Source organism: Callospermophilus lateralis, chromosome 4 (genome assembly GCF_048772815.1).
Source record: "Callospermophilus lateralis isolate mCalLat2 chromosome 4, mCalLat2.hap1, whole genome shotgun sequence".
In the NCBI taxonomy this organism is placed as follows: domain Eukaryota; kingdom Metazoa; phylum Chordata; class Mammalia; order Rodentia; family Sciuridae; genus Callospermophilus; species Callospermophilus lateralis.
The window spans coordinates 36,200,322-36,220,788 of NC_135308.1; the positions used below are offsets into that span (position 1 = coordinate 36,200,322).

The 20,467-nt window shown below is 35.4% G+C and overlaps 1 protein-coding gene across 2 annotated transcripts; it reads left to right on the forward strand.

The window, feature by feature from the left end:
* The first annotated feature begins 1,014 nt into the window (after positions 1-1,014).
* On the forward strand, positions 1,015-19,087 carry Tlr3 (toll like receptor 3). Of its 2 annotated transcripts, XM_076852409.1 has the most exons (8): positions 1,015-1,103; positions 2,668-2,748; positions 2,865-2,930; positions 10,533-10,675; positions 10,887-11,334; positions 12,838-13,029; positions 15,425-17,277; positions 17,501-19,087. In XM_076852409.1, the coding sequence occupies exons 5-8, from the start codon at positions 10,891-10,893 to the stop codon at positions 17,727-17,729; spliced, it is 2,718 nt and encodes a 905-aa protein (XP_076708524.1). In that variant the 5' UTR covers positions 1,015-1,103; positions 2,668-2,748; positions 2,865-2,930; positions 10,533-10,675; positions 10,887-10,890; the 3' UTR covers positions 17,730-19,087. The 2 variants fall into 2 exon arrangements, with proteins under 2 accessions (XP_076708524.1, XP_076708523.1); XM_076852408.1 differs by lacking the exon at positions 2,865-2,930.
* Positions 19,088-20,467: the final 1,380 nt, after the last annotated feature.

The following is a 20,467-nucleotide window of genomic DNA, read 5'->3' on the forward strand; positions in this document are numbered from 1 at the left end:
AATAATTTGCCAAGGTGAAACTTATTTCGTTTTTATCAATTCTTCAATCAATTCAAGTTATCTACATATTTCAACTTTCTGAGACTGTTTTATAACTTGTTTGATTAAAGAACCATTGTGGTAACATCTGTTAGGTCCTTAGGCAAATCACTCACCTCTTTAGGTTTCATTTTCCTCATTTCTCATGGAAGAATATTGAATTAGATGTCCTCTACAGTTCCTTCTGCTTGTTATATTTTACTGTATAACAATCTGGTCATAAACATCATTGTACAACAGTAATAAAAGAGTGTGAGTTCATTCCCTGGAAGCACATTCCTTTCACTAATTGGAGTCACCAAAGCTAATTGAGAATGAAAGAGTGCATCTAAACTTTCTCTGGACACTCCTATTTGATCTCTAACAAGTACTGACTAGAAAAGTGGACTGGAATGAGTTAGGACTGGCTCTTGGCTTTGTGACAGCCAGCTCTTTCTCTGTTGGGAAACTTGGTTTCCTCTTTGATCAAGAGGTTAAATTCTGCCTTGCTTATTTCACAGGTCTGCAAAAAAGATAAAGCATGATAAGCGAAGGGAAAGTGCTTTAGATTCCATCAGGGACTGAAGTTTGTTTTTCCATCCCTCTCACCACACACTACTCAAATCGGACAGCAGTTGCCACAGTCTGCAAGAAGTAGAAGGATTCACTGCCAGTTTAAGACATTATTCCTTCACTTCTGCAGTTCCAGCCCCGCCCACGTAAGCCCGAGTTCCCACCTTTTCAACTTTCTCCATTGTTAAATTTGTGATCATTTCAATGAAATCCAGGAGAGGATACCAAAATATTTTCAGATGATTTTTTTTTAAGATGTTTTTAAGAAGCAACTTACGCTGCACCTGAGATTGTCCTGGTTGTCCCGGCCACCCCCCTCCAGCCCTCCACTACCTTTGCCCTCTTTTGAATGCACCAAATACAAACGCCTTGTTGTATTTTTTTTTTTTTTTTTAAACTTCAGTTTCACTTTCGAGATGGCAGTAAGCTCACCACGCACTTTTCCCCGATGAAAAACGTCTGGATGTGAACTCATGAAAAACAAGGAACCGGCAGCTGTCATCAAAGGGAAGGTATATATTTTAAATTCTTTTGGGGGGTCAGGATTTCTCTTGCTGAGTAAAGTCAGAACTCACTTTGATTTTAACATTCATCAGTCTTTCTTTGGTGCTGGAAATCGTGTCAGAACCATTCAACAAGGAAAATGGAAGAAATGGGATGAGACAGGTATGGACAGAACTGTGTCATAAATCAGAATACAAATAATAGCAAAAAAAATCTAAGATGATATAACATTTTATGCAGCAATTTTAAAAAAATGTTTTTGAATTCTTTCTCTGTAGAACTCTGTACCTGGAAATACACATTAAGGAAGCTATGGAAATCATTTTGCAATAGTTTTTTTTTTTTTAAGTCACACTTAAAAAAAAATCACATTCTAGGAATTTAGAAAACTTTGTCCGTTTCTCGGTTTTGTTGACTGGAAAGGAGACAAGAGCTGGTCCTTTTCAATAATGAGCTTGAAAAAGAAAAAACTCTTCAGGTGTTCCTAGGAGTACATAGATGTCTTTTATTTAATAATGGAAAATGAGATTTGGAAAGATGTTCAGATGTGTAGAAAGATCAGAAATTAGCATCAGAATTGTGGGGTACATAGGTGAAAATAGAGGCAGTCTTCAGTGGTATTAAAGTTCCAGCAATTCCAACTTTACAGTTGTGACTATGTGCTAGTATGTGTCTGCATATAGGTACCTGTGTATCAACTTAGAAAAAAATATTGTAAAGTTTACAAACCAAACCATACAAATTCACCTGTAAATAGTAGTTAACTCCACATATCCTGGCTCCAGACTCCAGATCCTAACCATAATGCAATACTATCATCTATCAAAATGAAAAGTAATTTTATGCACCTTAAAAAACTTCCCAAAATTGCAAGTCACTGTGAAATTTTTTTCTTTCTTTCCTTCATTTTTTTGTTTCTGTTGGATCTCATTCAATAGCAACTAGTTCTTTACTCTCAACTCATCCTTAAGTGTATTTTTGTTTGATTTATTAAAGCATGTCTTACAATAATTTTTCCTACAGGTTGAATGGTTATAGTTCTGTTTTGTTTTCTGGATGTTTTTGTTTTTGCTTTTTTTGTTTTCTTTGTTGGTACCGAGGAGTAAACTCAAGAGGACTTAACCCCTGAGGCACATCCTCGGCCCTTTTTTTTTGTATTTTATTTAGAGACAGGGTCTCAGTTTCTTTGGGCCTCGCCAAATTACTGAGACAGGCTTTGAATTCGTGATCTTCCTGTCTCAAGCACCCAAGTGACTGCTGGAATTACAGGCCTGTGCCACTGTGCCCAGCAGGTTCGTGGCAACTGTCTGTCTGTGCCCAGCAGGTTCATGGCCACTGTGCCCAGCAGATTATATGGTTATAAGCTTACCGAATCTTTGCCAATCTCAAAATACCACTTCCTTTTCTTTCATTGTTCAGCTGGCCAAGAAATTTAGATTCAAGATAACTTCCCCTAACATTTTGAAAATTTATTTGTATTGTTTTCTAGTGGTTTGTGTGACTGATGAAGAGTTTTATACCAATCAGGATCTCTTTCCTTTGGAAGTAATCTATTATCTCTCTCTTTTACAGGACTTTTTGGTGAATGGTCACAATTCTGAAATTTTGCAAGATCCTTTCCATGTATTTTTCATGCATCCTGCTTATCACTTGGTAAGTGTTTCCCTTCAGATGAAGTGTGTTTTCAGATCTGGGAAGGTCTTTATCATTTAGAGACATACTTTGTAAATGCAATAGTCCTTCTAGGTAATTCTGATCTCTATCTACAGCTAGTCCAGAGGAATAAATGTCTCCTGAACAAGAAGAATACATTGCAGGACTGTGCCTCTGAGTTGGTAGGTAGAAGTAGTAAGTCCTTATGGTACTAGGAGAGGAGATGTTGGGGAGAATCTCAGACAGGTGAAGTGGGGGGAGTCCGTCCCTCATTTCCAGAATGTATCCTTTCAGCCCCCTGAACAAATTGGTAACGTGCATCCTTTGTACCCAAGGTCATGATGTTCTTTAAAACCTTTAGATATAAAAATTATGTGCAGCTTTAAATATTTAATGCCAGTATTATAAAGGCTTGAAAGGCTGGAATATTCATTTATAAAAGCTATTTATTTCCCCTGAGAACTATACTAAAATATCAGTAAAACTTATTAGTGTAATTCCTAAATACTCAGACTAGTTCTATTTTTCTAGAATTAGTCACTGATTAGTATTTTATTCTCTGAAATTAACTGGATTTATTCTTGTGTCATGATTTTTAGGTCTTATGGGGAATCAATTTAAATATTATTACTATTGATTCATTTCACACTCTGAGGATTCGTTCCATTTTTAAAAAAATATTCCAAAGTGAAACTAGGTTGCTGATCATATCAGACAGTACTATGTTGGGTTTACACCCACCAAAATAAGATAAGAGTGGTTTTCTTGAGCTGATTATATCCCCATTGGAAAGCTATTTATTTAACAGGTATTTGTTTATATATGAAACAACTATGTTCCAGGCATTCTTGTAGGAACAGGCAATACTGTATGGAATAAAAGTGACCATAGCCTCTGCTATACCTTTACATTCTAGTGAGGAGGAATGATTAACAAGTAAATAATATTAGATAATTCTCATCAGCCACATGTTGGAAGAAGCGATTCGACAAAAGAAGAACAAAATGAGAGGATTTAAAATTCAGATTTCAAGACTTACTATAAAATTATATGAGCCACACACTGAGTACACTTGTAATCCCAGCAGCTCTGAGGCTGAGGCAGGAGGATCATGAGTTCAAAGCCAGTCTCTGCAACTTAGTCATGCTAAGCAACTCAGTGAGACCCTGTCTCTAAATAAAATATAAAAACGGGATGGGATATGGCTCAGTGCTTAAGTGTCCCTGGGTTCAATTTCCAATACCAAAAAGTAAAAAATAAAAAGATTATAGTCATCAAAACAGTGTGGTGTTGACATAAAAACTGACAAAGAAAGTAAAAGAGAGCAGAGAGCCCAGGAATAGATCCACACTGAGGTATTTGGTTTTTAAGAAAGGCACAGAAGCAATGCAGGAGCAAGAAGGAAAAGTCTTTTTAAAACTATCGTCTAACTGGATATACACATGAAAAAAAAATGAACCTGACTCCTGCTTCACTCCATACGTGAAAATTAATTTATCAGAAATCACAGAATTTCACATGAAAGCTAAAATGGTAATTTTCTTTTTTTTGGTGGTGGGGGGGTGGCATCAGGGATTGAATTTAGGGACACTCAACCATTGAGCCACATCCCCAGCCCTATTTTGTATTTTATTTAGAGACAGGGTCTCACTGAGTTGCTTAGTACATTGTTTTGCTGAGATTGGCTTTGAACTGGAGATCCTCCTGCCTCAGCTTTCTGAGCTGCTATAGTTATAGGCAAGTGCCACCATGCCTGAATAAAAATCATAATTTTTTAAAGAAGAATATTTTAAAAATTTGGGAGTAAGCAAAGTTGCTTAAGACCCAGAAAGCAATAAAAATAGAAGAAAAAAAATGTTAAATTCGACTTCATCATAATTGAGAAAACATTCACAAAATAAGGAAGCAAGCCACAAACTGGAAGAAAATGTCATGAAAATATGAATCTGACAAAGGACTGATACCCAGATATATAAAAAAGTTGATAACAATACTAAAAGCAAAACAACCTAATTAATAAATGAACATAATCTTTGCGTGTACAATAGAATATATGGACAATAAGCACAAAGGGATTTTTTGATGTGATTAGTCAGCAGGAAAATGCAAATTAAAAATTAGTTACCTATGGATACATACTCACAAGGAAGATAAAAGGAAAGGAGTAATATTATCAAATGTCATACCAATTGGCCCAACATCCAATTCTAAGTACTTATACAAAAGATACAGAACACATATGTCTATGAAGATTTGTACAAGAATGTTTGTGACAAATTTTATTCACAATGGTGAGAAATTTCAAGCAATTTAGGCATCTTATTATATAAGCATGGATAAAGTATGCTACTCAATTAAAAAAGCAAAAGAAAAAAATATGTAGTACTTCCTCTTTTATCTGCGATTTCTATATATATAGTTACCATTATCCATGGCCAATTGTAGTCTGAAAACATTAAATGGAAACTTCTAGAAATAAATAATTTGAAAGTGTTAAATTCTTACCAAGTAGCATAATGAGTAGCATAATGAAATTTCATGCTATCTCACTCAGTACCATCGGGGACATGAATCATTACTTTGTCTCATGTATCCATGGTGTATAGGCTACTCACCCATTACTCACTTAATACTTGTCACAGTATCACAATGCTTATTTTCAAGTAAACTTGATTTTACTTAATGATATCAAAATGCAAGAATAGTAATGCTGGCAATTTTATTTAAAAATGTATTAAATGTCCCCAGCTTAAAGCATTTTTTACTTTATGAAGGTGTGAAAGCAATGCACATTCAGAAGAAACTAATTAATTTTGAATTTGATCTCATCTGGGTTAGCATTATGTAATATAATAATCTATTGAAATGCTGAGCAGTAGCAGCAAGCTGCAGCTCCCAGTCAGCCACATAATCATGTTAATAATCAATATTCTATAATGTACTGTGTTGCTAAGCTATGATGTTCAGTAAGGTATGTGTATTAAATGTGCTTTTTACTTTTATTATTTTCAACTTACAATGGGTTTATTAGAATATAGTCCCATTGTAAGTTAAGGAGCATCTGTATATTGCTATAATTGTTCTATTTTATTGTTAGTTATTGTTGTTCGTTTCTCACAGTGCCTAATTTGTAAATTATGCTTTATCATAGGTTTGTATGTGTAGGGAAAAATGTGACATCCAGAGAGTTTGATATTATCTGTGGTATCAGATGACCACTGGGGTTTTTGGAATATGTCCCATAGATAAAGGAAGACTACTTTCAGAAATAATAAATGTGGATAAATTTGAAAACTAATATGCTGAGTGAAAGAAAACATATGAAAGAGAATGAATATGATGTGTTGTAAGACACAGAAAACGAATGGATAGTGGGAAAAAGAACAGTGCCTACCTCTGGGAAGTAAGAGTGGGAACAAAAATAAAATAAAAGGGATGAGGAAACTGTAGGATTTGCACTGCACAGATGTATGCATTCGTCAGAACTCAGAGGATGTACACTGAAGATTTGTGTATTTCATTAAATGTGAATCCTACATCTAAAGAACAACTCTACAAAGGAGAAACACTGTAGTTAAGAATGTACATGTTTGTGAAGTGATAATGGATGAATGAGTAGATATATGATAACACAAGCATGGTCCCTATAATGTTATTGAATGGTGCTGTATCTTTTGATTTTAAAATGTCAGAAAAATTAACTTTGGTGTATCCATGCAACGAACAAAAGAATTAAGTGTGGTATATCTATAGCAATGAGAATGAACAAATGCTGTTATTATGTGATCTTTGTGTTCTATACAGTTTTTAAGGAATTAATGCTGCCCATAAATATGACAAGAGTGTAGCAGGGCACAGTGAGCTGTGTGAAAAAGATGTCACTCTGTGCCTCTTAGCAGGTGACCATGGAACGATCAAGGCAATGTGCTGTGAGACATTTGTGTGTGTGTGTGTGTGTGTGTGTGTGTGTATTCCCCCTTGTAATTAATAACTTCTTCAGAATGATGTCTATATACTGTAGTTTTTCCTATACATACATACCTATGATAAAATTTAATATATAACTTAGGCACAATAAGAGACTAATAAAAATAACTAATAACAAAGTAGAATCATTATAACACTACTCCGTAATAAAAGTCCATGTTAGTGTGCTCAATCTCTAAAACATCTTAATTCGTCATTCCTCATTGCACTATAGTGATATTTTTATATCATGTTTTACCACAAGTAACTGAAATTTCAGAGAGTGAAACTGTGGCTAAGGAAGGATGGCTATAATGCATTAAGTTCATTAACATGTACTACACAGCAGTCAAACTTTTCTATAGGAAATAACAAAGATCTTGCTTTGGGGAAGGAGGAGGTGATGACTGGAGGAGGGTCATGAGATTTCTTGGGTGTCATAATCCTTTATTTCTTGATCCAAGTGTTGATTACAGGGACATGCTTATTTTGTGAATATTCAACAGGTTTTACATTTGTGATTTGTGAGCTGTTCTGTATGTATTTAAAATATAATTGCTAAAATCTTAAAAAAAAAAAAAGGACCAACCAACCAACAAAAAAACTCCACAGTGTCAGTCCCGGTGTGCAAAAGCTGAGCTCAGGTCTAGACACATAGAATAAAAAGACAAAAAGAAAGGAAAATATAAAATTGACGTATAGAGAGGATTACACAGGAGAGTCATTGTCTAACTAAATGTAGTTCCTAAGAAGAGAATATAGAAAAGTAGGAAAGGAAATGATCCAAGAAATAATAGAAAAAAGAAATTATAGAAGTTTAAGGAAAACATGAACCTTCACATTGAAAATATTGTTGAGCTTATAGCTATGTTTTAAAGAAAAGACAGCTTGAAACATCTTTGTGAAATTTTACATTACTGAGGATAAATACAAAAAATTTTAAAGTGTAAAACGGAAATGCAATAAAGATATCCTTTATGTTAAGGAAGGAAAATCAGATGGGCATCATCAAACTTCTTACCACCCTGGACACTGGAAGGTGGTGAAATAATGCCTTTATAATTGTGCATCAAAAGTGCTTAAACTTCAGATAGCCTATACATCAAAATCACTGAAGACAAAAAGCAAGACAGGGGTGGCAGTAGAAGAACTTCTCAAGGAGGTACTCCAGTCAGAATAAAAATATTTCAAGAGAAAATATACTTAGATCCATAAGAGAGTGACATCAACTCAAGAGCGCAGTGCAATAGAGTTTGTGATGATAGCCATGCAGCAAGCTATATGTATCCATCTATCCATCAGTCTACCTGTCCACCCATTCATCCACCCACCCACCCACCCCTCCACTCATCCATCCACCCACCCACCCACCCCTCCACTCATCCATCCACCCCCCACTCCTCCACCCATCCATTCATCCCCCCACCCACCCACCCCTCCACTCATCCATCCCCCCACCCACCCCCCCCTCCACTCATCCATCCACCCCCCCACCCACCACTCCACTCATCCATCCACCCCTCACTCCTCCACCCATCCATTCATCCATCCATCCACCCACCACCTACCCGTCCATCCATACATTTACCCATTTATCCAAATTGGTGATTCAGCATGTGATTAAGAGGGTAGATGAGTGCTTACTTTAACAAGAATTAAACAGGGGGAATGATAGACTTTAAGGAAGTCATGGTTCAAACAGCAAACTAAAAAAGACATTATTCCAAAGAATTGATTAGTTAAAACGAGGAATAATCCATGTTGCCTTCATCATTATAGGGTCATCTGCTAAGAGGCATAGGGTGACATCTTTTGCACTCAACTCACTGTACAATTTTGCACTTCTGTTTTGTTTATGGGCAGTATTTATTCTTTAAAAACTGTATTGAGTGCAAAGATCCCATAAATTAAAATCCTCCTTTCATCTCTATGTGTAAAGCTGTGATTGGTAATTTAGGCTCCTTAAAGCATCCATTTAAAACATCAAATGGGATCCATTTCATTTATAAGAATCACCATTAAAAATATCAAAGTAGTTTATGTAATGTTTCATGAGAAATATTATTTATTCACTATATTAATGTTATCATTAAAACTTCCAAAGCCCTTTGGATTTTGTTTATGTTATACTAGCAAATACCGAGTGACCCATGGATGCCTCACAACCCAGGATGTTTTTTTCATTCTTTAAAATGAAATTGAAAGCAGACCAGTTTGAAAGACATGGATCTCCTTGTAGGAAGATTGATTGAAATTGTTCAGGGAGGACGCTGGTTGCTGCTCAACCTCTGAAGGCAGCCAATGGTGTACTCTTCCCCTAATCGAAGGTCCAGTTAATAAGAAGCTTCTGGAATCCTTTTCACCATTCTTGAAGTTCTTTGAATTTCACTGAGGTGACCCTATTGGTGCTCTCTACTATTGCCTTCTTGTTTAGTGGTTAGTTGTGAAAATCTCATGATACACATTGTCTTTTTCGTAAGCTTTCTCTATAAAGTGACAATTTTATCAAATAGAACATAGTTGTAATTATCTATATAGAGATCATGGGACTATCACACTGATCTAATAGTAATAGAAATTATTATAATTGCTGCTTTATGCCAAGTACTCTTAGGCTATACTACTTCCTTTAATCCTCATAACACCCTATGAAGGAGAAAACTAAGACCTGAGAAACAAACTAATTTACCAAAGGCTCCAAAGCAGAGGCCCCAAGAACAGAATGCGGTTGAGGTAACTCCAGGGTTTATCCTCTTAACCATTATGTTTCTCTAAGTTTTACTGAAGCTATAATAAATATATACTTACATAGTTGTAAATGACATTTGTTAACTTTAGGTTTTTCAAATTAATCTAGACTAAGTATTGCATGCTTAGTCGTACTTTCAGGATAAATGCTATCATTTCTTATCATGACAATATCAAGCAATGGTATAACTGACAGTTTTAGGAAATGTAAGGATGGAACAAATGTGGAGAAAACACAAGAGTGTGCATTTCTTGTATCACAAAATGAGGTCCCAGGAGATTTTTGTGTAAAGTTGGTTGCATAAGAAATATAATTCTAAGTATACTCTTCAAGATTATAAATATAACATTAAAATTTAAAACTAAAGAAAAGTTGGGAAGAGAATGAGGAAATAGTGTAATTAAATTAGTGGGAAAAAAGTGCTTAAGTAAAGTCAGTAAAACCATGGATGCCCATTATGTTCTATGAGCCTGGAGGACATTACATTAAGTGAAATAAGTCGGACACAGAAAAACAAATGCCTTATGTTCTCACTTACACGTCAAAGTGAAAACAGTTGATTTCATGGAATTATAGACCTTTGGTTGCCAGAGGCTGGAAAGGGTGGAGAGTGGAGTGGAGAGGGTGGTTAGCAAGTCCAAAGGTGGAGCTGGACAGCAGGAGTAATTTCAGACTTTCTATGTAGCTCAGTAGGATAATGGTGATTGACAATAAAGTAGTTGCATATTTCAAAATGGCTTGTAAAAAGGATTTTGAATATGTTCCACACAAAGAAATAATAAATGTTTGAGATAATGGGTATGCCAGTTACTCTGATCTGAATATTGAAATATCACAGTTTTACCCTACAGATAGGTACAATTATTTTGTGTCAATAAAATATTTTTATTTCACTAAAATAAAAATTTTGACTAAAATAAAGAATTGACTAAAGTTGGCTGATTTATCATTTTAGATATAGTCTTCAAAATCATAAATGACACAATAGAATAAATAAGGTAAACAATCACTGAGGATAAATGGTGAACAGAATAAGGAAGGAGTGTGATTATGTTCTCTGTTTTTATAGTGGGAAGTAAAGGCTCAACGTCAGCAAAGATAAAAGGATAAGTTTAATGAAGGGGATCATGAGAATTTAAAATAGAAACTGTCAAGAGAGCTTACTTTTGAAGATTGCAACTGGCGTGGAGGTACAGGACAAGAAAAGAGTTGGTATGTTTCTCTTTTTCATCTTTCTGTGCTATTTGAATTATTTCCGTGTGGTATACTATTTGTATAATATATAGCAAAAAAGTCGTGGGTAAATAACATCACACATAGTCATGTTTAGGTTATGTATTTTACAAGGAATATACCAATGCACGTGAAAGCATGTATTAATAATGTTGTTCATTATTTTTTTCATATTTCTTTCATTGGGCAGAATCATGAGACTGCATTTACCTTATCATATCTACTTCTTTTGGGGACTGTGGCCCCATTGGATTCTGTGTACATCTTCCACCAACAAGTGCACTGTGAGACATGAGGAAGCTGACTGCAGTCATCTAAAGTTGACTGAAATACCCAATGACCTCCCAGTAAACATAACCACATTGAACCTTTCCCATAACCAACTCAGAAGATTGCCACCTGCCAACTTTACAAGATATAGCCAACTTACCATCTTGGATGGAGGATTTAATAGCATTTCAAAATTCGAGCCAGAATTGTGCCAGAATCTCCCGTTGCTGAAAATTTTGAACCTCCAACACAATGAGCTATCTCACGTTTCTGATACAACCTTTGCCTTCTGCTTGAATTTGACGGAGCTCCATCTAAGGTCCAACTCAATCCAGAAAATTCAAAACAACCCTTTTAAAAACCAGAAGGTAAGGTGGGAATGACCATTTTCATCTCAGAAATGTGAAATTATGCTGTCCAGTGTTAAGTTTTCAAGTCATTTATTCATGGCCTTACACTTCATATCTAAGTATCAAGATAAGAGTAAGGAATATGGTTTACCCAGTTGGGACTGGGGGAACTCATACACAGATTTTGCCACTGGTTTTGAAGCTGTTTTCCAAATTATAATCTTAAATCAGTTTCAATCTTAATTTTAAAGAAATCTACCTCTTTTGCTTATTCCCAAAATATGACTGAGATACAAAAAGTAGAAGTCATCTAATAGGAAAGAAACATTGGACAGTCTCGTGGGGATCACAGAAAATAAATTCACAAAGCTAATGATTTAGTATGTGAGGTAGTGAAAAAATTGGGGTCCAAATTCTGACTTTAAAAAAGCTAAGGAGTTGATATAATGATAAACACAATATTCACTAAAAATTATCTACTTGTTATTGAAGGAATCTCCTTAAAGGATCAACATTTCCAATAGCTACTACTTCTTTCTTTTCAGCACCTTGCTTGAATTTGAAATCTGTGAACAAATGTGTGTTTTTATCTATAATTCTGAAGCAATTTTTAAGTGTCTTCTTAAAACAAAGTCATTTTCTAGAGTTTTGTTTTCTTCATATGCCTTATTAAAAAAATGGAGCATACTACCTCCTTAGAGGCCAAGAGCAACATACAAATTTAAATATGCCGAGAAACCTTAATAAGGTGATTTGTTGACTAGCTATTCTAAATCGTTTCTTGTGCCTTCTTAAATTTTCTTGTGGATGAAATGTCTTTGGACACAAATACTTCAAAATCTGCTTTCAGAAATTATTGACAAAAATGTTATTTTTCTTTTTAAAACATAAATAAAAGTCTAATTCTCTTTAATGGGGATTACATTAGATTTCTTTCTCTAATGGATATCATGTTTTTCTTTACCTTTTACATGAGTTTGAAGTTAACATGTTCAAAAGTAAGATGGGGTGATAACAACCCCAATACTGACAAAAAATTTAATATTTCTGTATTAGTCATGACCCCAAACTTATATAACTTCAAGTATTTTTCAGCACAAAAATCTTTCTAGAATTTTATGGATGGCAAAGTTTTATGCATGTTTATTAAAGTAAATGTTATTCTTTTTCTGTTATTTATTTTCAAGGTTAATGCATAAGACTACATGTTAGATAAACCACATGGATATACCTTGCATCATAAATACTTATTGTAAATAAACTATGACTTTTTTCTATAATAAATAAATAAGCTTTTATTTTGGTAAGATAAATAAAGTGACTTTAAAGGAAGAAACTAAATCCTTGCAACAATGATGTTTTTAATCACCACCAATGTGATTTATACTCCTATTACTGGTTCTCTATAAAACAATAGGTGACATTTTGATATTGAGATATTTCTGAGATTGACTTAAATTTAGAGGAGCTATTTTTAAAAGTGAGACTCTAACATATATATTATTTTTCTTTTATGCTCAGAATTTGATCGTATTAGACCTGTCTCATAATGGTTTATCGTCTACAAAATTAGGAACTCAACTCCAACTGGAAAATCTCCAAGAGCTTATATTATCAAATAATAAAATCCGTGCTCTAAGAAGTGAAGAATTTGATTTCCTTGGCAATTCTTCTTTACAAAAATTAGAGTTGTCATCAAATCAAATTAAAGAGGTAAGAAGTAAGGTAAAGTTATTTTGTATTCTACTTTTTAGTCAGTATCATCTCTCCTGTGTCACACTAGGACGCTAAAGAATCCTAGAGAAAAAAAAAATTGTAACCTTCACAATATCTTCCAGAAATGCCACACACTTATTGCTTAGGGCCTTTGGTATCATTGTCAAGACAGAGTTTTGGTAGTGGTTAGGAGATAAGGCTCTGCCACCAAACAGCACTGTGTTAAAATCCCTATGCATTTTATTCTTTGACCTTGAGAAAATTACTGATCTTATTTTCCTTACCTTTAAAATGGAAATAATACTTTTTATTTCACAAAATCTCTGAAAGAAATAAAATAGTATAATGACTACGAGCACAGTTCTTAGAACTAGCTATTCCTCTGTGTGGACTTTAATCTTTTAGTGATGTAATGGAAGCAAGTTATTCAATTTCTCTTTGCTTCAGTCTCCCAGCTTTCAAACTGGTATAAAAATAATTGTACTTCAAAGAACCACATAGTAAAGAATTTAGTACAGTGCCTGTTGTATAGTAAGAGCTCAAGAAATGATAGCTTGCACTGTGTTGTTATAAAGATCTTTTAATGTAGTATTCTAGTTAACTACTTCAGTTGAATTATTTTCATACACAGCTATGTCTGTATTTTACACATGTTTTATACTTTTACAGGCTAAGGAAGATTGGAAGTTCTTAGCTAGAACAGCTTCTCAAAAGCTATATTATTTTTCAAATGAAAAGACTGTTCAAAATTATCCTGAGATGACCAGGAAATATTTTTGAGCAAGCCACTCATTTTATTCTTTAAACAGCATTTTTAAATTGAAGTGTATTGTCATCATCACATAAAATATGCAAATAATAAGGGGTAATAAAAATAAAGGCTAATAAAAATCACTCAGAAATCTATAATCAGAAACAATCACTTAGCATTTGGTTATATTCATCATTATTATCCAAATAATTATGTGAAAAAACAGCAACAACTAAAATTTACACAGTACCTAACAGAGTGCCAAGCATATAACAAATTATTTTAAATATTTTATGTACATAATTGTTTTAATCAACTTACTCTGATGGTCGTTTTGCACAAGAGTAAACTGAGATGAAGAAAGGAAAAGTGACATATCCAGGGTCCTTCAGAACCCAGCTGATTATAGAGCTGGGTTCCTGGCAGTGTGACCAGAGCCCATTTTCTCACCAACTGTGCTACATTGCCTCCTGAGGGTAAGAATGCTTCCTGCTCTTTAGTGTCATGTCATGCACATCTCCCATGCAATTAAGAATTGTTCAAAAATTTAATTTTAATGGTGACAAAATAAAGCTACCACGTAGATGTATCGTATTGAATTTAACAATTAATAATTTATTTAATTTAATCATTTCCTGCTTTGCATTCTAATTTCTGTTATTTTCGAGGAAGCACGCTTTCTTTCACGTTTTTCTCTATCACCCAAACCTCTCACAAGTAACACATTAAGAATCAGATCGCTCTGGCTCCCCTGGTGGGTTTAACTGCCAGGGACTCATACAGTCCTCTCTGGATCCCTTGTCTCCCTCCTTTTCATCTCATGGCCCATCATTGAGTCCCAAAACAGACAAGGTTTCTGATAGGGGAGTGAGAGCAGGCAGAAGGGAGGCGGAAACAATATAGTAAAATAAAGTCAGGAGAAAAACTGGGTAGAAAAACCGAAAGGTAGCTGGAACCCAGCGGTCAGGAGGGAAAGTGTGTGTCGCTGTTTCATGATAAAAGCTGTCTGTTATTTCCCTCCATAATGTTCACTGACAGGCTGTCACCAAGATAAAGCCAGGATCCGCCCCAGTGGTGACTTCACAGAGAATTCATTAGTTACAGTTGTAACAGTAGGATAAAGTAAAAAAAAGTACCACGAGTCTCGAATAGGAGATCTGGGACAACCCCCTGAAGAAGTGGCATCTAATCTGAGCTCTGAACACTGAAGAGAAGTGGCCAGGGGCCTGGGGAGGTGAGAGGCTGGAGCAAGTGGATGGTACAGGGACAGAGTCAGGAAAAAACTCTGAGGAATGGAGAGAGATGCCCTGCCCAAGGGAATGTAGTGAAAGGGGAAGGGAGACCCAATAAAGAACCACATTTAAGTTTTCCTAGGGTCACACAGAGCCTTTTTTTTTAGGGGATTGAACGCAGGGGCAATCAACCACTGAGCCACATCCTCAGCCCTATTTTGTATTTTATTTAGAGACAGATTCTCACCGAGTTTTTTAGTGCCTCACTTTTGCTGAGGCTGGTTTTGAACTCATAATCCTCCTGCCTCAGCTTCCTGATCTGCTGGGATTACAGGCATGCACCACCTTGCCCAGTTTAGAGCCTGATTATAGATTGTGGTTATTAATCTTTTCCCCTCTCCATCTTTAGTTCTCTCCAGGATGTTTTCATGCAATTGGAAAACTGTTTGGCCTCTCCTTGAACAATGTCCAACTGGGCCCCAGTCTCACAGAGAAGCTGTGTTTGGAATTATCAAGCACGACCATCCAGAATCTCTCTCTGAGCAACATCCAGTTGTACAGAACCAGCAACCTGACGTTCTCGGGACTCAAACAGACGAATCTCACCATGCTCAATCTTTCCCACAACAACTTAAATGTGATGGGTAACAACTCCTTTGTTTGGCTTTCACATCTGAAATATTTCTTCCTGGAGTACAATAATATACAGCATTTGTCTTCTCACTCCTTTTACGGACTTTCCAATGTGAGATACCTGAATTTGAAGCGATCTTTTACTAAACAAGGGATTTCCCTTGCTTCACTTCCCCAGATTGATGACTTTTCCTTTCAGTGGCTAAAATGTTTGGAGTACCTTAATATGGAAGATAACAACCTTCCTGGCATCAAAAGCAATATGTTCACTGGATTGGTAAATCTGAGATACTTAATTCTATCCAACTCTTTCACAAGTTTGCAAACTCTAACCAATGAAACGTTTTTATCACTTGCTCATTCTCCTTTACTCTTGTTGAACTTAACCAAAAACAAAATCTCAAAAATAGAGAGTGGTGCTTTCTCTTGGTTGGGCCACCTAAAGGTGCTTGACCTTGGCCTTAATGAAATCGGGCAAGAACTCACAGGCCAGGAATGGAGAGGTCTAGAAAATATTTACGAAATCTACCTTTCCTACAACAAATACCTACAACTGACTAGCAACTCCTTTGCTCTTGTTCCGAGCCTTCAACGACTTATGCTCCGGAGGGTGGCCCTGAGAAATCTGGAGAACTCCCCTTCACCTTTCAGCCCTCTTCATAACTTGACCATTCTGGATCTAAGCAACAACAATATAGCCAATATAAATGATGAACTATTGAAGGGTCTTGAGAAGCTAGAAATTCTGGATTTGCAGCATAACAATTTAGCACGGCTGTGGAAACATGCAAACCCTGGTGGTCCTGTTCATTTTCTGAAGGGTCTTTCTCACCTCCACATCCTGAATTTAGAGTCTAATGGCTTTGATGAAATCCCAGTCAAGGTGTTCAAGGACTTATTTGAACTCAAAAGCATCAATTTGGGACTGAATAATTTAAATGTACTTCCACCGTCTGTCTTTGATGACCAGGTGTCTCTAAAGTTCCTGAACCTTCAGAAGAACCTCATAACATCAGTTGAAAATAATGTGTTTGGGCCAGTTTTTAAGAACCTGAGTGATTTAGATATGAGCTTTAACCCATTTGATTGTACCTGTGAAAGTATTGCCTGGTTTGTTAACTGGATTAATCAGACCCATACTAACATCTCTGAACTATCAAGGCATTACCTCTGCAACACTCCACCTCAATATCATGGATTCCCAGTGATGCTTTTTGATACATCATCCTGCAAAGACAGTGCCCCCTTTGAACTCCTGTTCATGATCAGTACCAGCATGATATTGATTTTTATCATTGTTGTACTACTTATCCACCTGGAGGGTTGGAGGATATCGTTTTATTGGAATGTTTCAGTGCACCGAGTTCTTGGTTTCAAGGAAATAGATGGACAATCAGAGAAGTTTGAATATACAGCGTATATAATTCATGCCCATAAAGATAGAGATTGGGTCTGGGAACACTTCTCCTCAATGGAAGAAAAAGACCAATCTCTTAAATTTTGTCTGGAAGAAAGGGACTTTGAGGCAGGTGTCCTTGGACTTGAAGCAATTGTTAATAGCATTAAAAGGAGCAGAAAAATTGTTTTTGTTATTACACAGCATCTATTAAAAGATCCATTATGCAAAAGGTAGGTAAACATTGTGAAATTTTAAATATGCACTTGTTTTTCAATTAAACTTTCTAGTATTACTACTTAACAGCTCAAAGAATTTTGAAAATAAAACTTTAAGAATCCTGACTTTTAGTGGCAGGTTGAAGCAGATTCCACTAAGAATCTCCAATTGTTGAACTTTTGGCTGTTAGAAACTGTATATTGATTATTTAACTTATTTATTTATTATTTTGCTTAGATTCAAGGTGCACCATGCAGTTCAGCAAGCAATTGAACAAAATCTGGATTCCATTATATTGATTTTTCTTGAGGAGATTCCGGATTATAAACTAAACCATGCACTCTGTTTGCGAAGAGGAATGTTTAAATCTCACTGCATCTTGAACTGGCCAGTTCAGAGAGAACGGATAAATGCCTTTCATCATAAATTGCAAGTAGCGCTTGGATCCCGAAATTTAGTGCATTAAGTTTATTTAGAGATTAAATTATCTAAAGGGTAGTTTTTCAATTTAAAAAGTCCCATGGCAAATTTAAGTTTTACTAGAAAGTAATCTGGTACAGGTGATGGTGTTACATCACAGTTCTAGCTCTTCCATGGAAATGTATTTCCCTGTTTCAGGCCTCTTGTGGAGAGCTGCTTGATCTAACCCAAATAAACCCCTAATAAGCACCTTCCCTACAAATGAAGGCACAGTCGGTCATTGAGACCCATCACAACTTGAAATCATTTAAAAATAGTCCTCACTTTTAAGAAAGTTAAAGTTTTGTGTGGTTTTGAAATAATTAATGTTGGATACACTTTGAAAGATATTTGTTTTAATGAGCTTAAGGCTATTGCAATTGCAAAAGAGTAAAAGTTTAGAAAAGCTTAGTTACATTAATTTTTCAGTTGAAAAACTTTGTATTTGAGTATACCACTATTAATTTTATTCAATGTGAAAAACCCCTTTAAATTTGCATAGCCAAGGGGAAGAAATCTCTTACAATTGAGTTTGGGTAAATTCATGAAATAAATATTTCAAGAAATAGTTACTTGTATTTTTCCAATGCATGGGTTTCTGCTCCAGGAGAGTAGAAACAATACTATTACTTAAAAATAGCATAGAAAGGCTTACTCCCTAACTGTTAGTCAGTAAGTAGATTGGCTTTGTGGAAACAAAGAATTTTCTTCCCTAGTCACAGACTCAGGAGGTGATGCTGGTCAAATCACTTGGTCCTACTGGGATTCTTTGATTCCCAATCTTGAAAATGATGATGATAAATAAGAAGTTACTGATGATGAGTATGGTATAGTATATTTACATGGAATGTACTATTGCACCATAAGATAATATGCTGTATGTGAGTTAGTCCCTAACTATCTAGAAAGAGTATTATTTTAAGTTTTATTTTTGTTTTACAATAAAACAAAAAAAATCTAGTCTTGTTTTATAATGAAAGAGTCTAGTTATTAGAAATAGGTGTGACAAGCTTTTTGGAATATTCATAGTTCTGGTATTCAAATGTAGGAAAGAATCAAAGTTATAATGCTAATTTCTGTACTTGAAATGCTCTTTTGTCTGCGGAAGTTAGGAAGCATCTGAGCTGTCCCATTTTGATTTAAATACATTAGTATTCTTGGGACTAAATTCACATGCACTTGGAATAAATAACACAGCACTGCTGGTTCTGAGAGTGTAGAATTTAAGCGTATGAAGGAATGACTTTACTTTCACATTATTTGCCAGCCTAACACCTCAGACACTTGTTTTATAGCATTTTAGATAAGATTTGCTTTTAACTGATATAATCCTGTTTTATTTTTACATCGTAAGATAAAAATCACAACTCCTTGTTTTCTTGATACACTTTGTATGTTTTGTATCAAAATTCATAGTTCTTCATTAAAATATTTCTAAATAAATTATTTTTATAAATTATTTGTTGATTTGTGTAAAGCGGGGAAGGAAATAATTTTGCTTTAAATTTCTTATGTACTTATAGGATAATTGATCAAATGGCACAATTTAAACTGACTTCAAATGCAATTTTTTTTATCAAGTTGCTTTAATATTTAAGAGGTTAAGATACCCAAAGAATAACTTGTTTAAATGGATACAGAGGAAACTAACAAAAGGTGTAGACCTAACTTGTATTTGACCCACACAGGAAGCAACATTCTCAACTTCTGTAGGATGCCTTTAATTGTTCTCAGGGGGAGTCCTTGTCCCTTGGGTTCAAGAAAAGGGAATTGCAGAAAAGGATGTTTGTCTGACCTCCTGTTTACTTGCCACAGTGACTTGCCTTGTTTGAAGAGTCTCTGGTGCCACCATGTAATCTGATCACTCCAAGGCCTTCCTGTTTTTCATTTTGCAAAAGGAAACCCAACTGGGTCAACCTTGAGTTTAAAATAAATCTCAGTATCTAAGTTTTACCTGAAATTCAGATTGTGATAGATTGTTTGTAAAGCGGATACCCTGATAAATGATGGTGACCGTTAGAATATAAAGATACTTCAAACCAAGGTGTATTTCTTGCAATCTATAGAAACAAAACAGATTGATGATTGAGTGGGCCTAGGGACAGGTGTGATGAGTTACTGTAATAGGCTCAAGAGATCTTTAAAGGGTAATGAAAATGTTCTAAAATCAATATGACTGTGCGACTATGTAAGTTTACTGAAAAATCACTGAGTTGTACAGTACAAATTAGGTGGCTTATGGCATGCGAATTATGTATTTATAAAGGCCTTAGAAATAGTATTCACTGAGAAGCTGCATATGCCTATCTTCTTTTGTACAAAAGGATGAGATAAGTTACAGAAAATGGACAGAGGAGTTAGGGTAGGAAGTGATCGTCCATGGTGAATGTAGACAGCGAATGTTCCGAATGTTCCGTAGAATAGAGTCAGATCCTTCAAAGATGGGTGGGATTTTGAGGAAAGGCAGAGAGGGCACAATGAGTAGTAAGAGGGAAGGTAGGGAGGGAGACGTGAACTGGTTATTGGGAGTTAGAAGGGATGCTGAAGAGGATGGAGCCATGCTATGGAAGGAATGGCAGAGGCATTTAAACTGAATGAATTGAGGTGTTCTGGAGTTGTGAGTTGCAATTGGTAAAACCAGGCATTATAATCATATTCTCTCCTGGAACTTATGACTTAGATTTAGCTAAGTGATAACCAGTTGTATAGAGGAATATAGCTTATCATTTCATATCCAACCCGCCA

Excerpts from the sequence above, each read along its gene's own strand:
- Tlr3 (XM_076852409.1), top strand. The coding sequence starts at position 10,891 with ATGAGACTGCATTTACCTTATCATATCTACTTCTTTTGGGGACTGTGG. Across the intron at positions 11,335-12,837 it reads ACCCTTTTAAAAACCAGAAG|AATTTGATCGTATTAGACCT; the intron begins GTAAGGTGGGAA and ends TTTTATGCTCAG. Across the intron at positions 17,278-17,500 it reads AAAGATCCATTATGCAAAAG|ATTCAAGGTGCACCATGCAG; the intron begins GTAGGTAAACAT and ends TATTTTGCTTAG.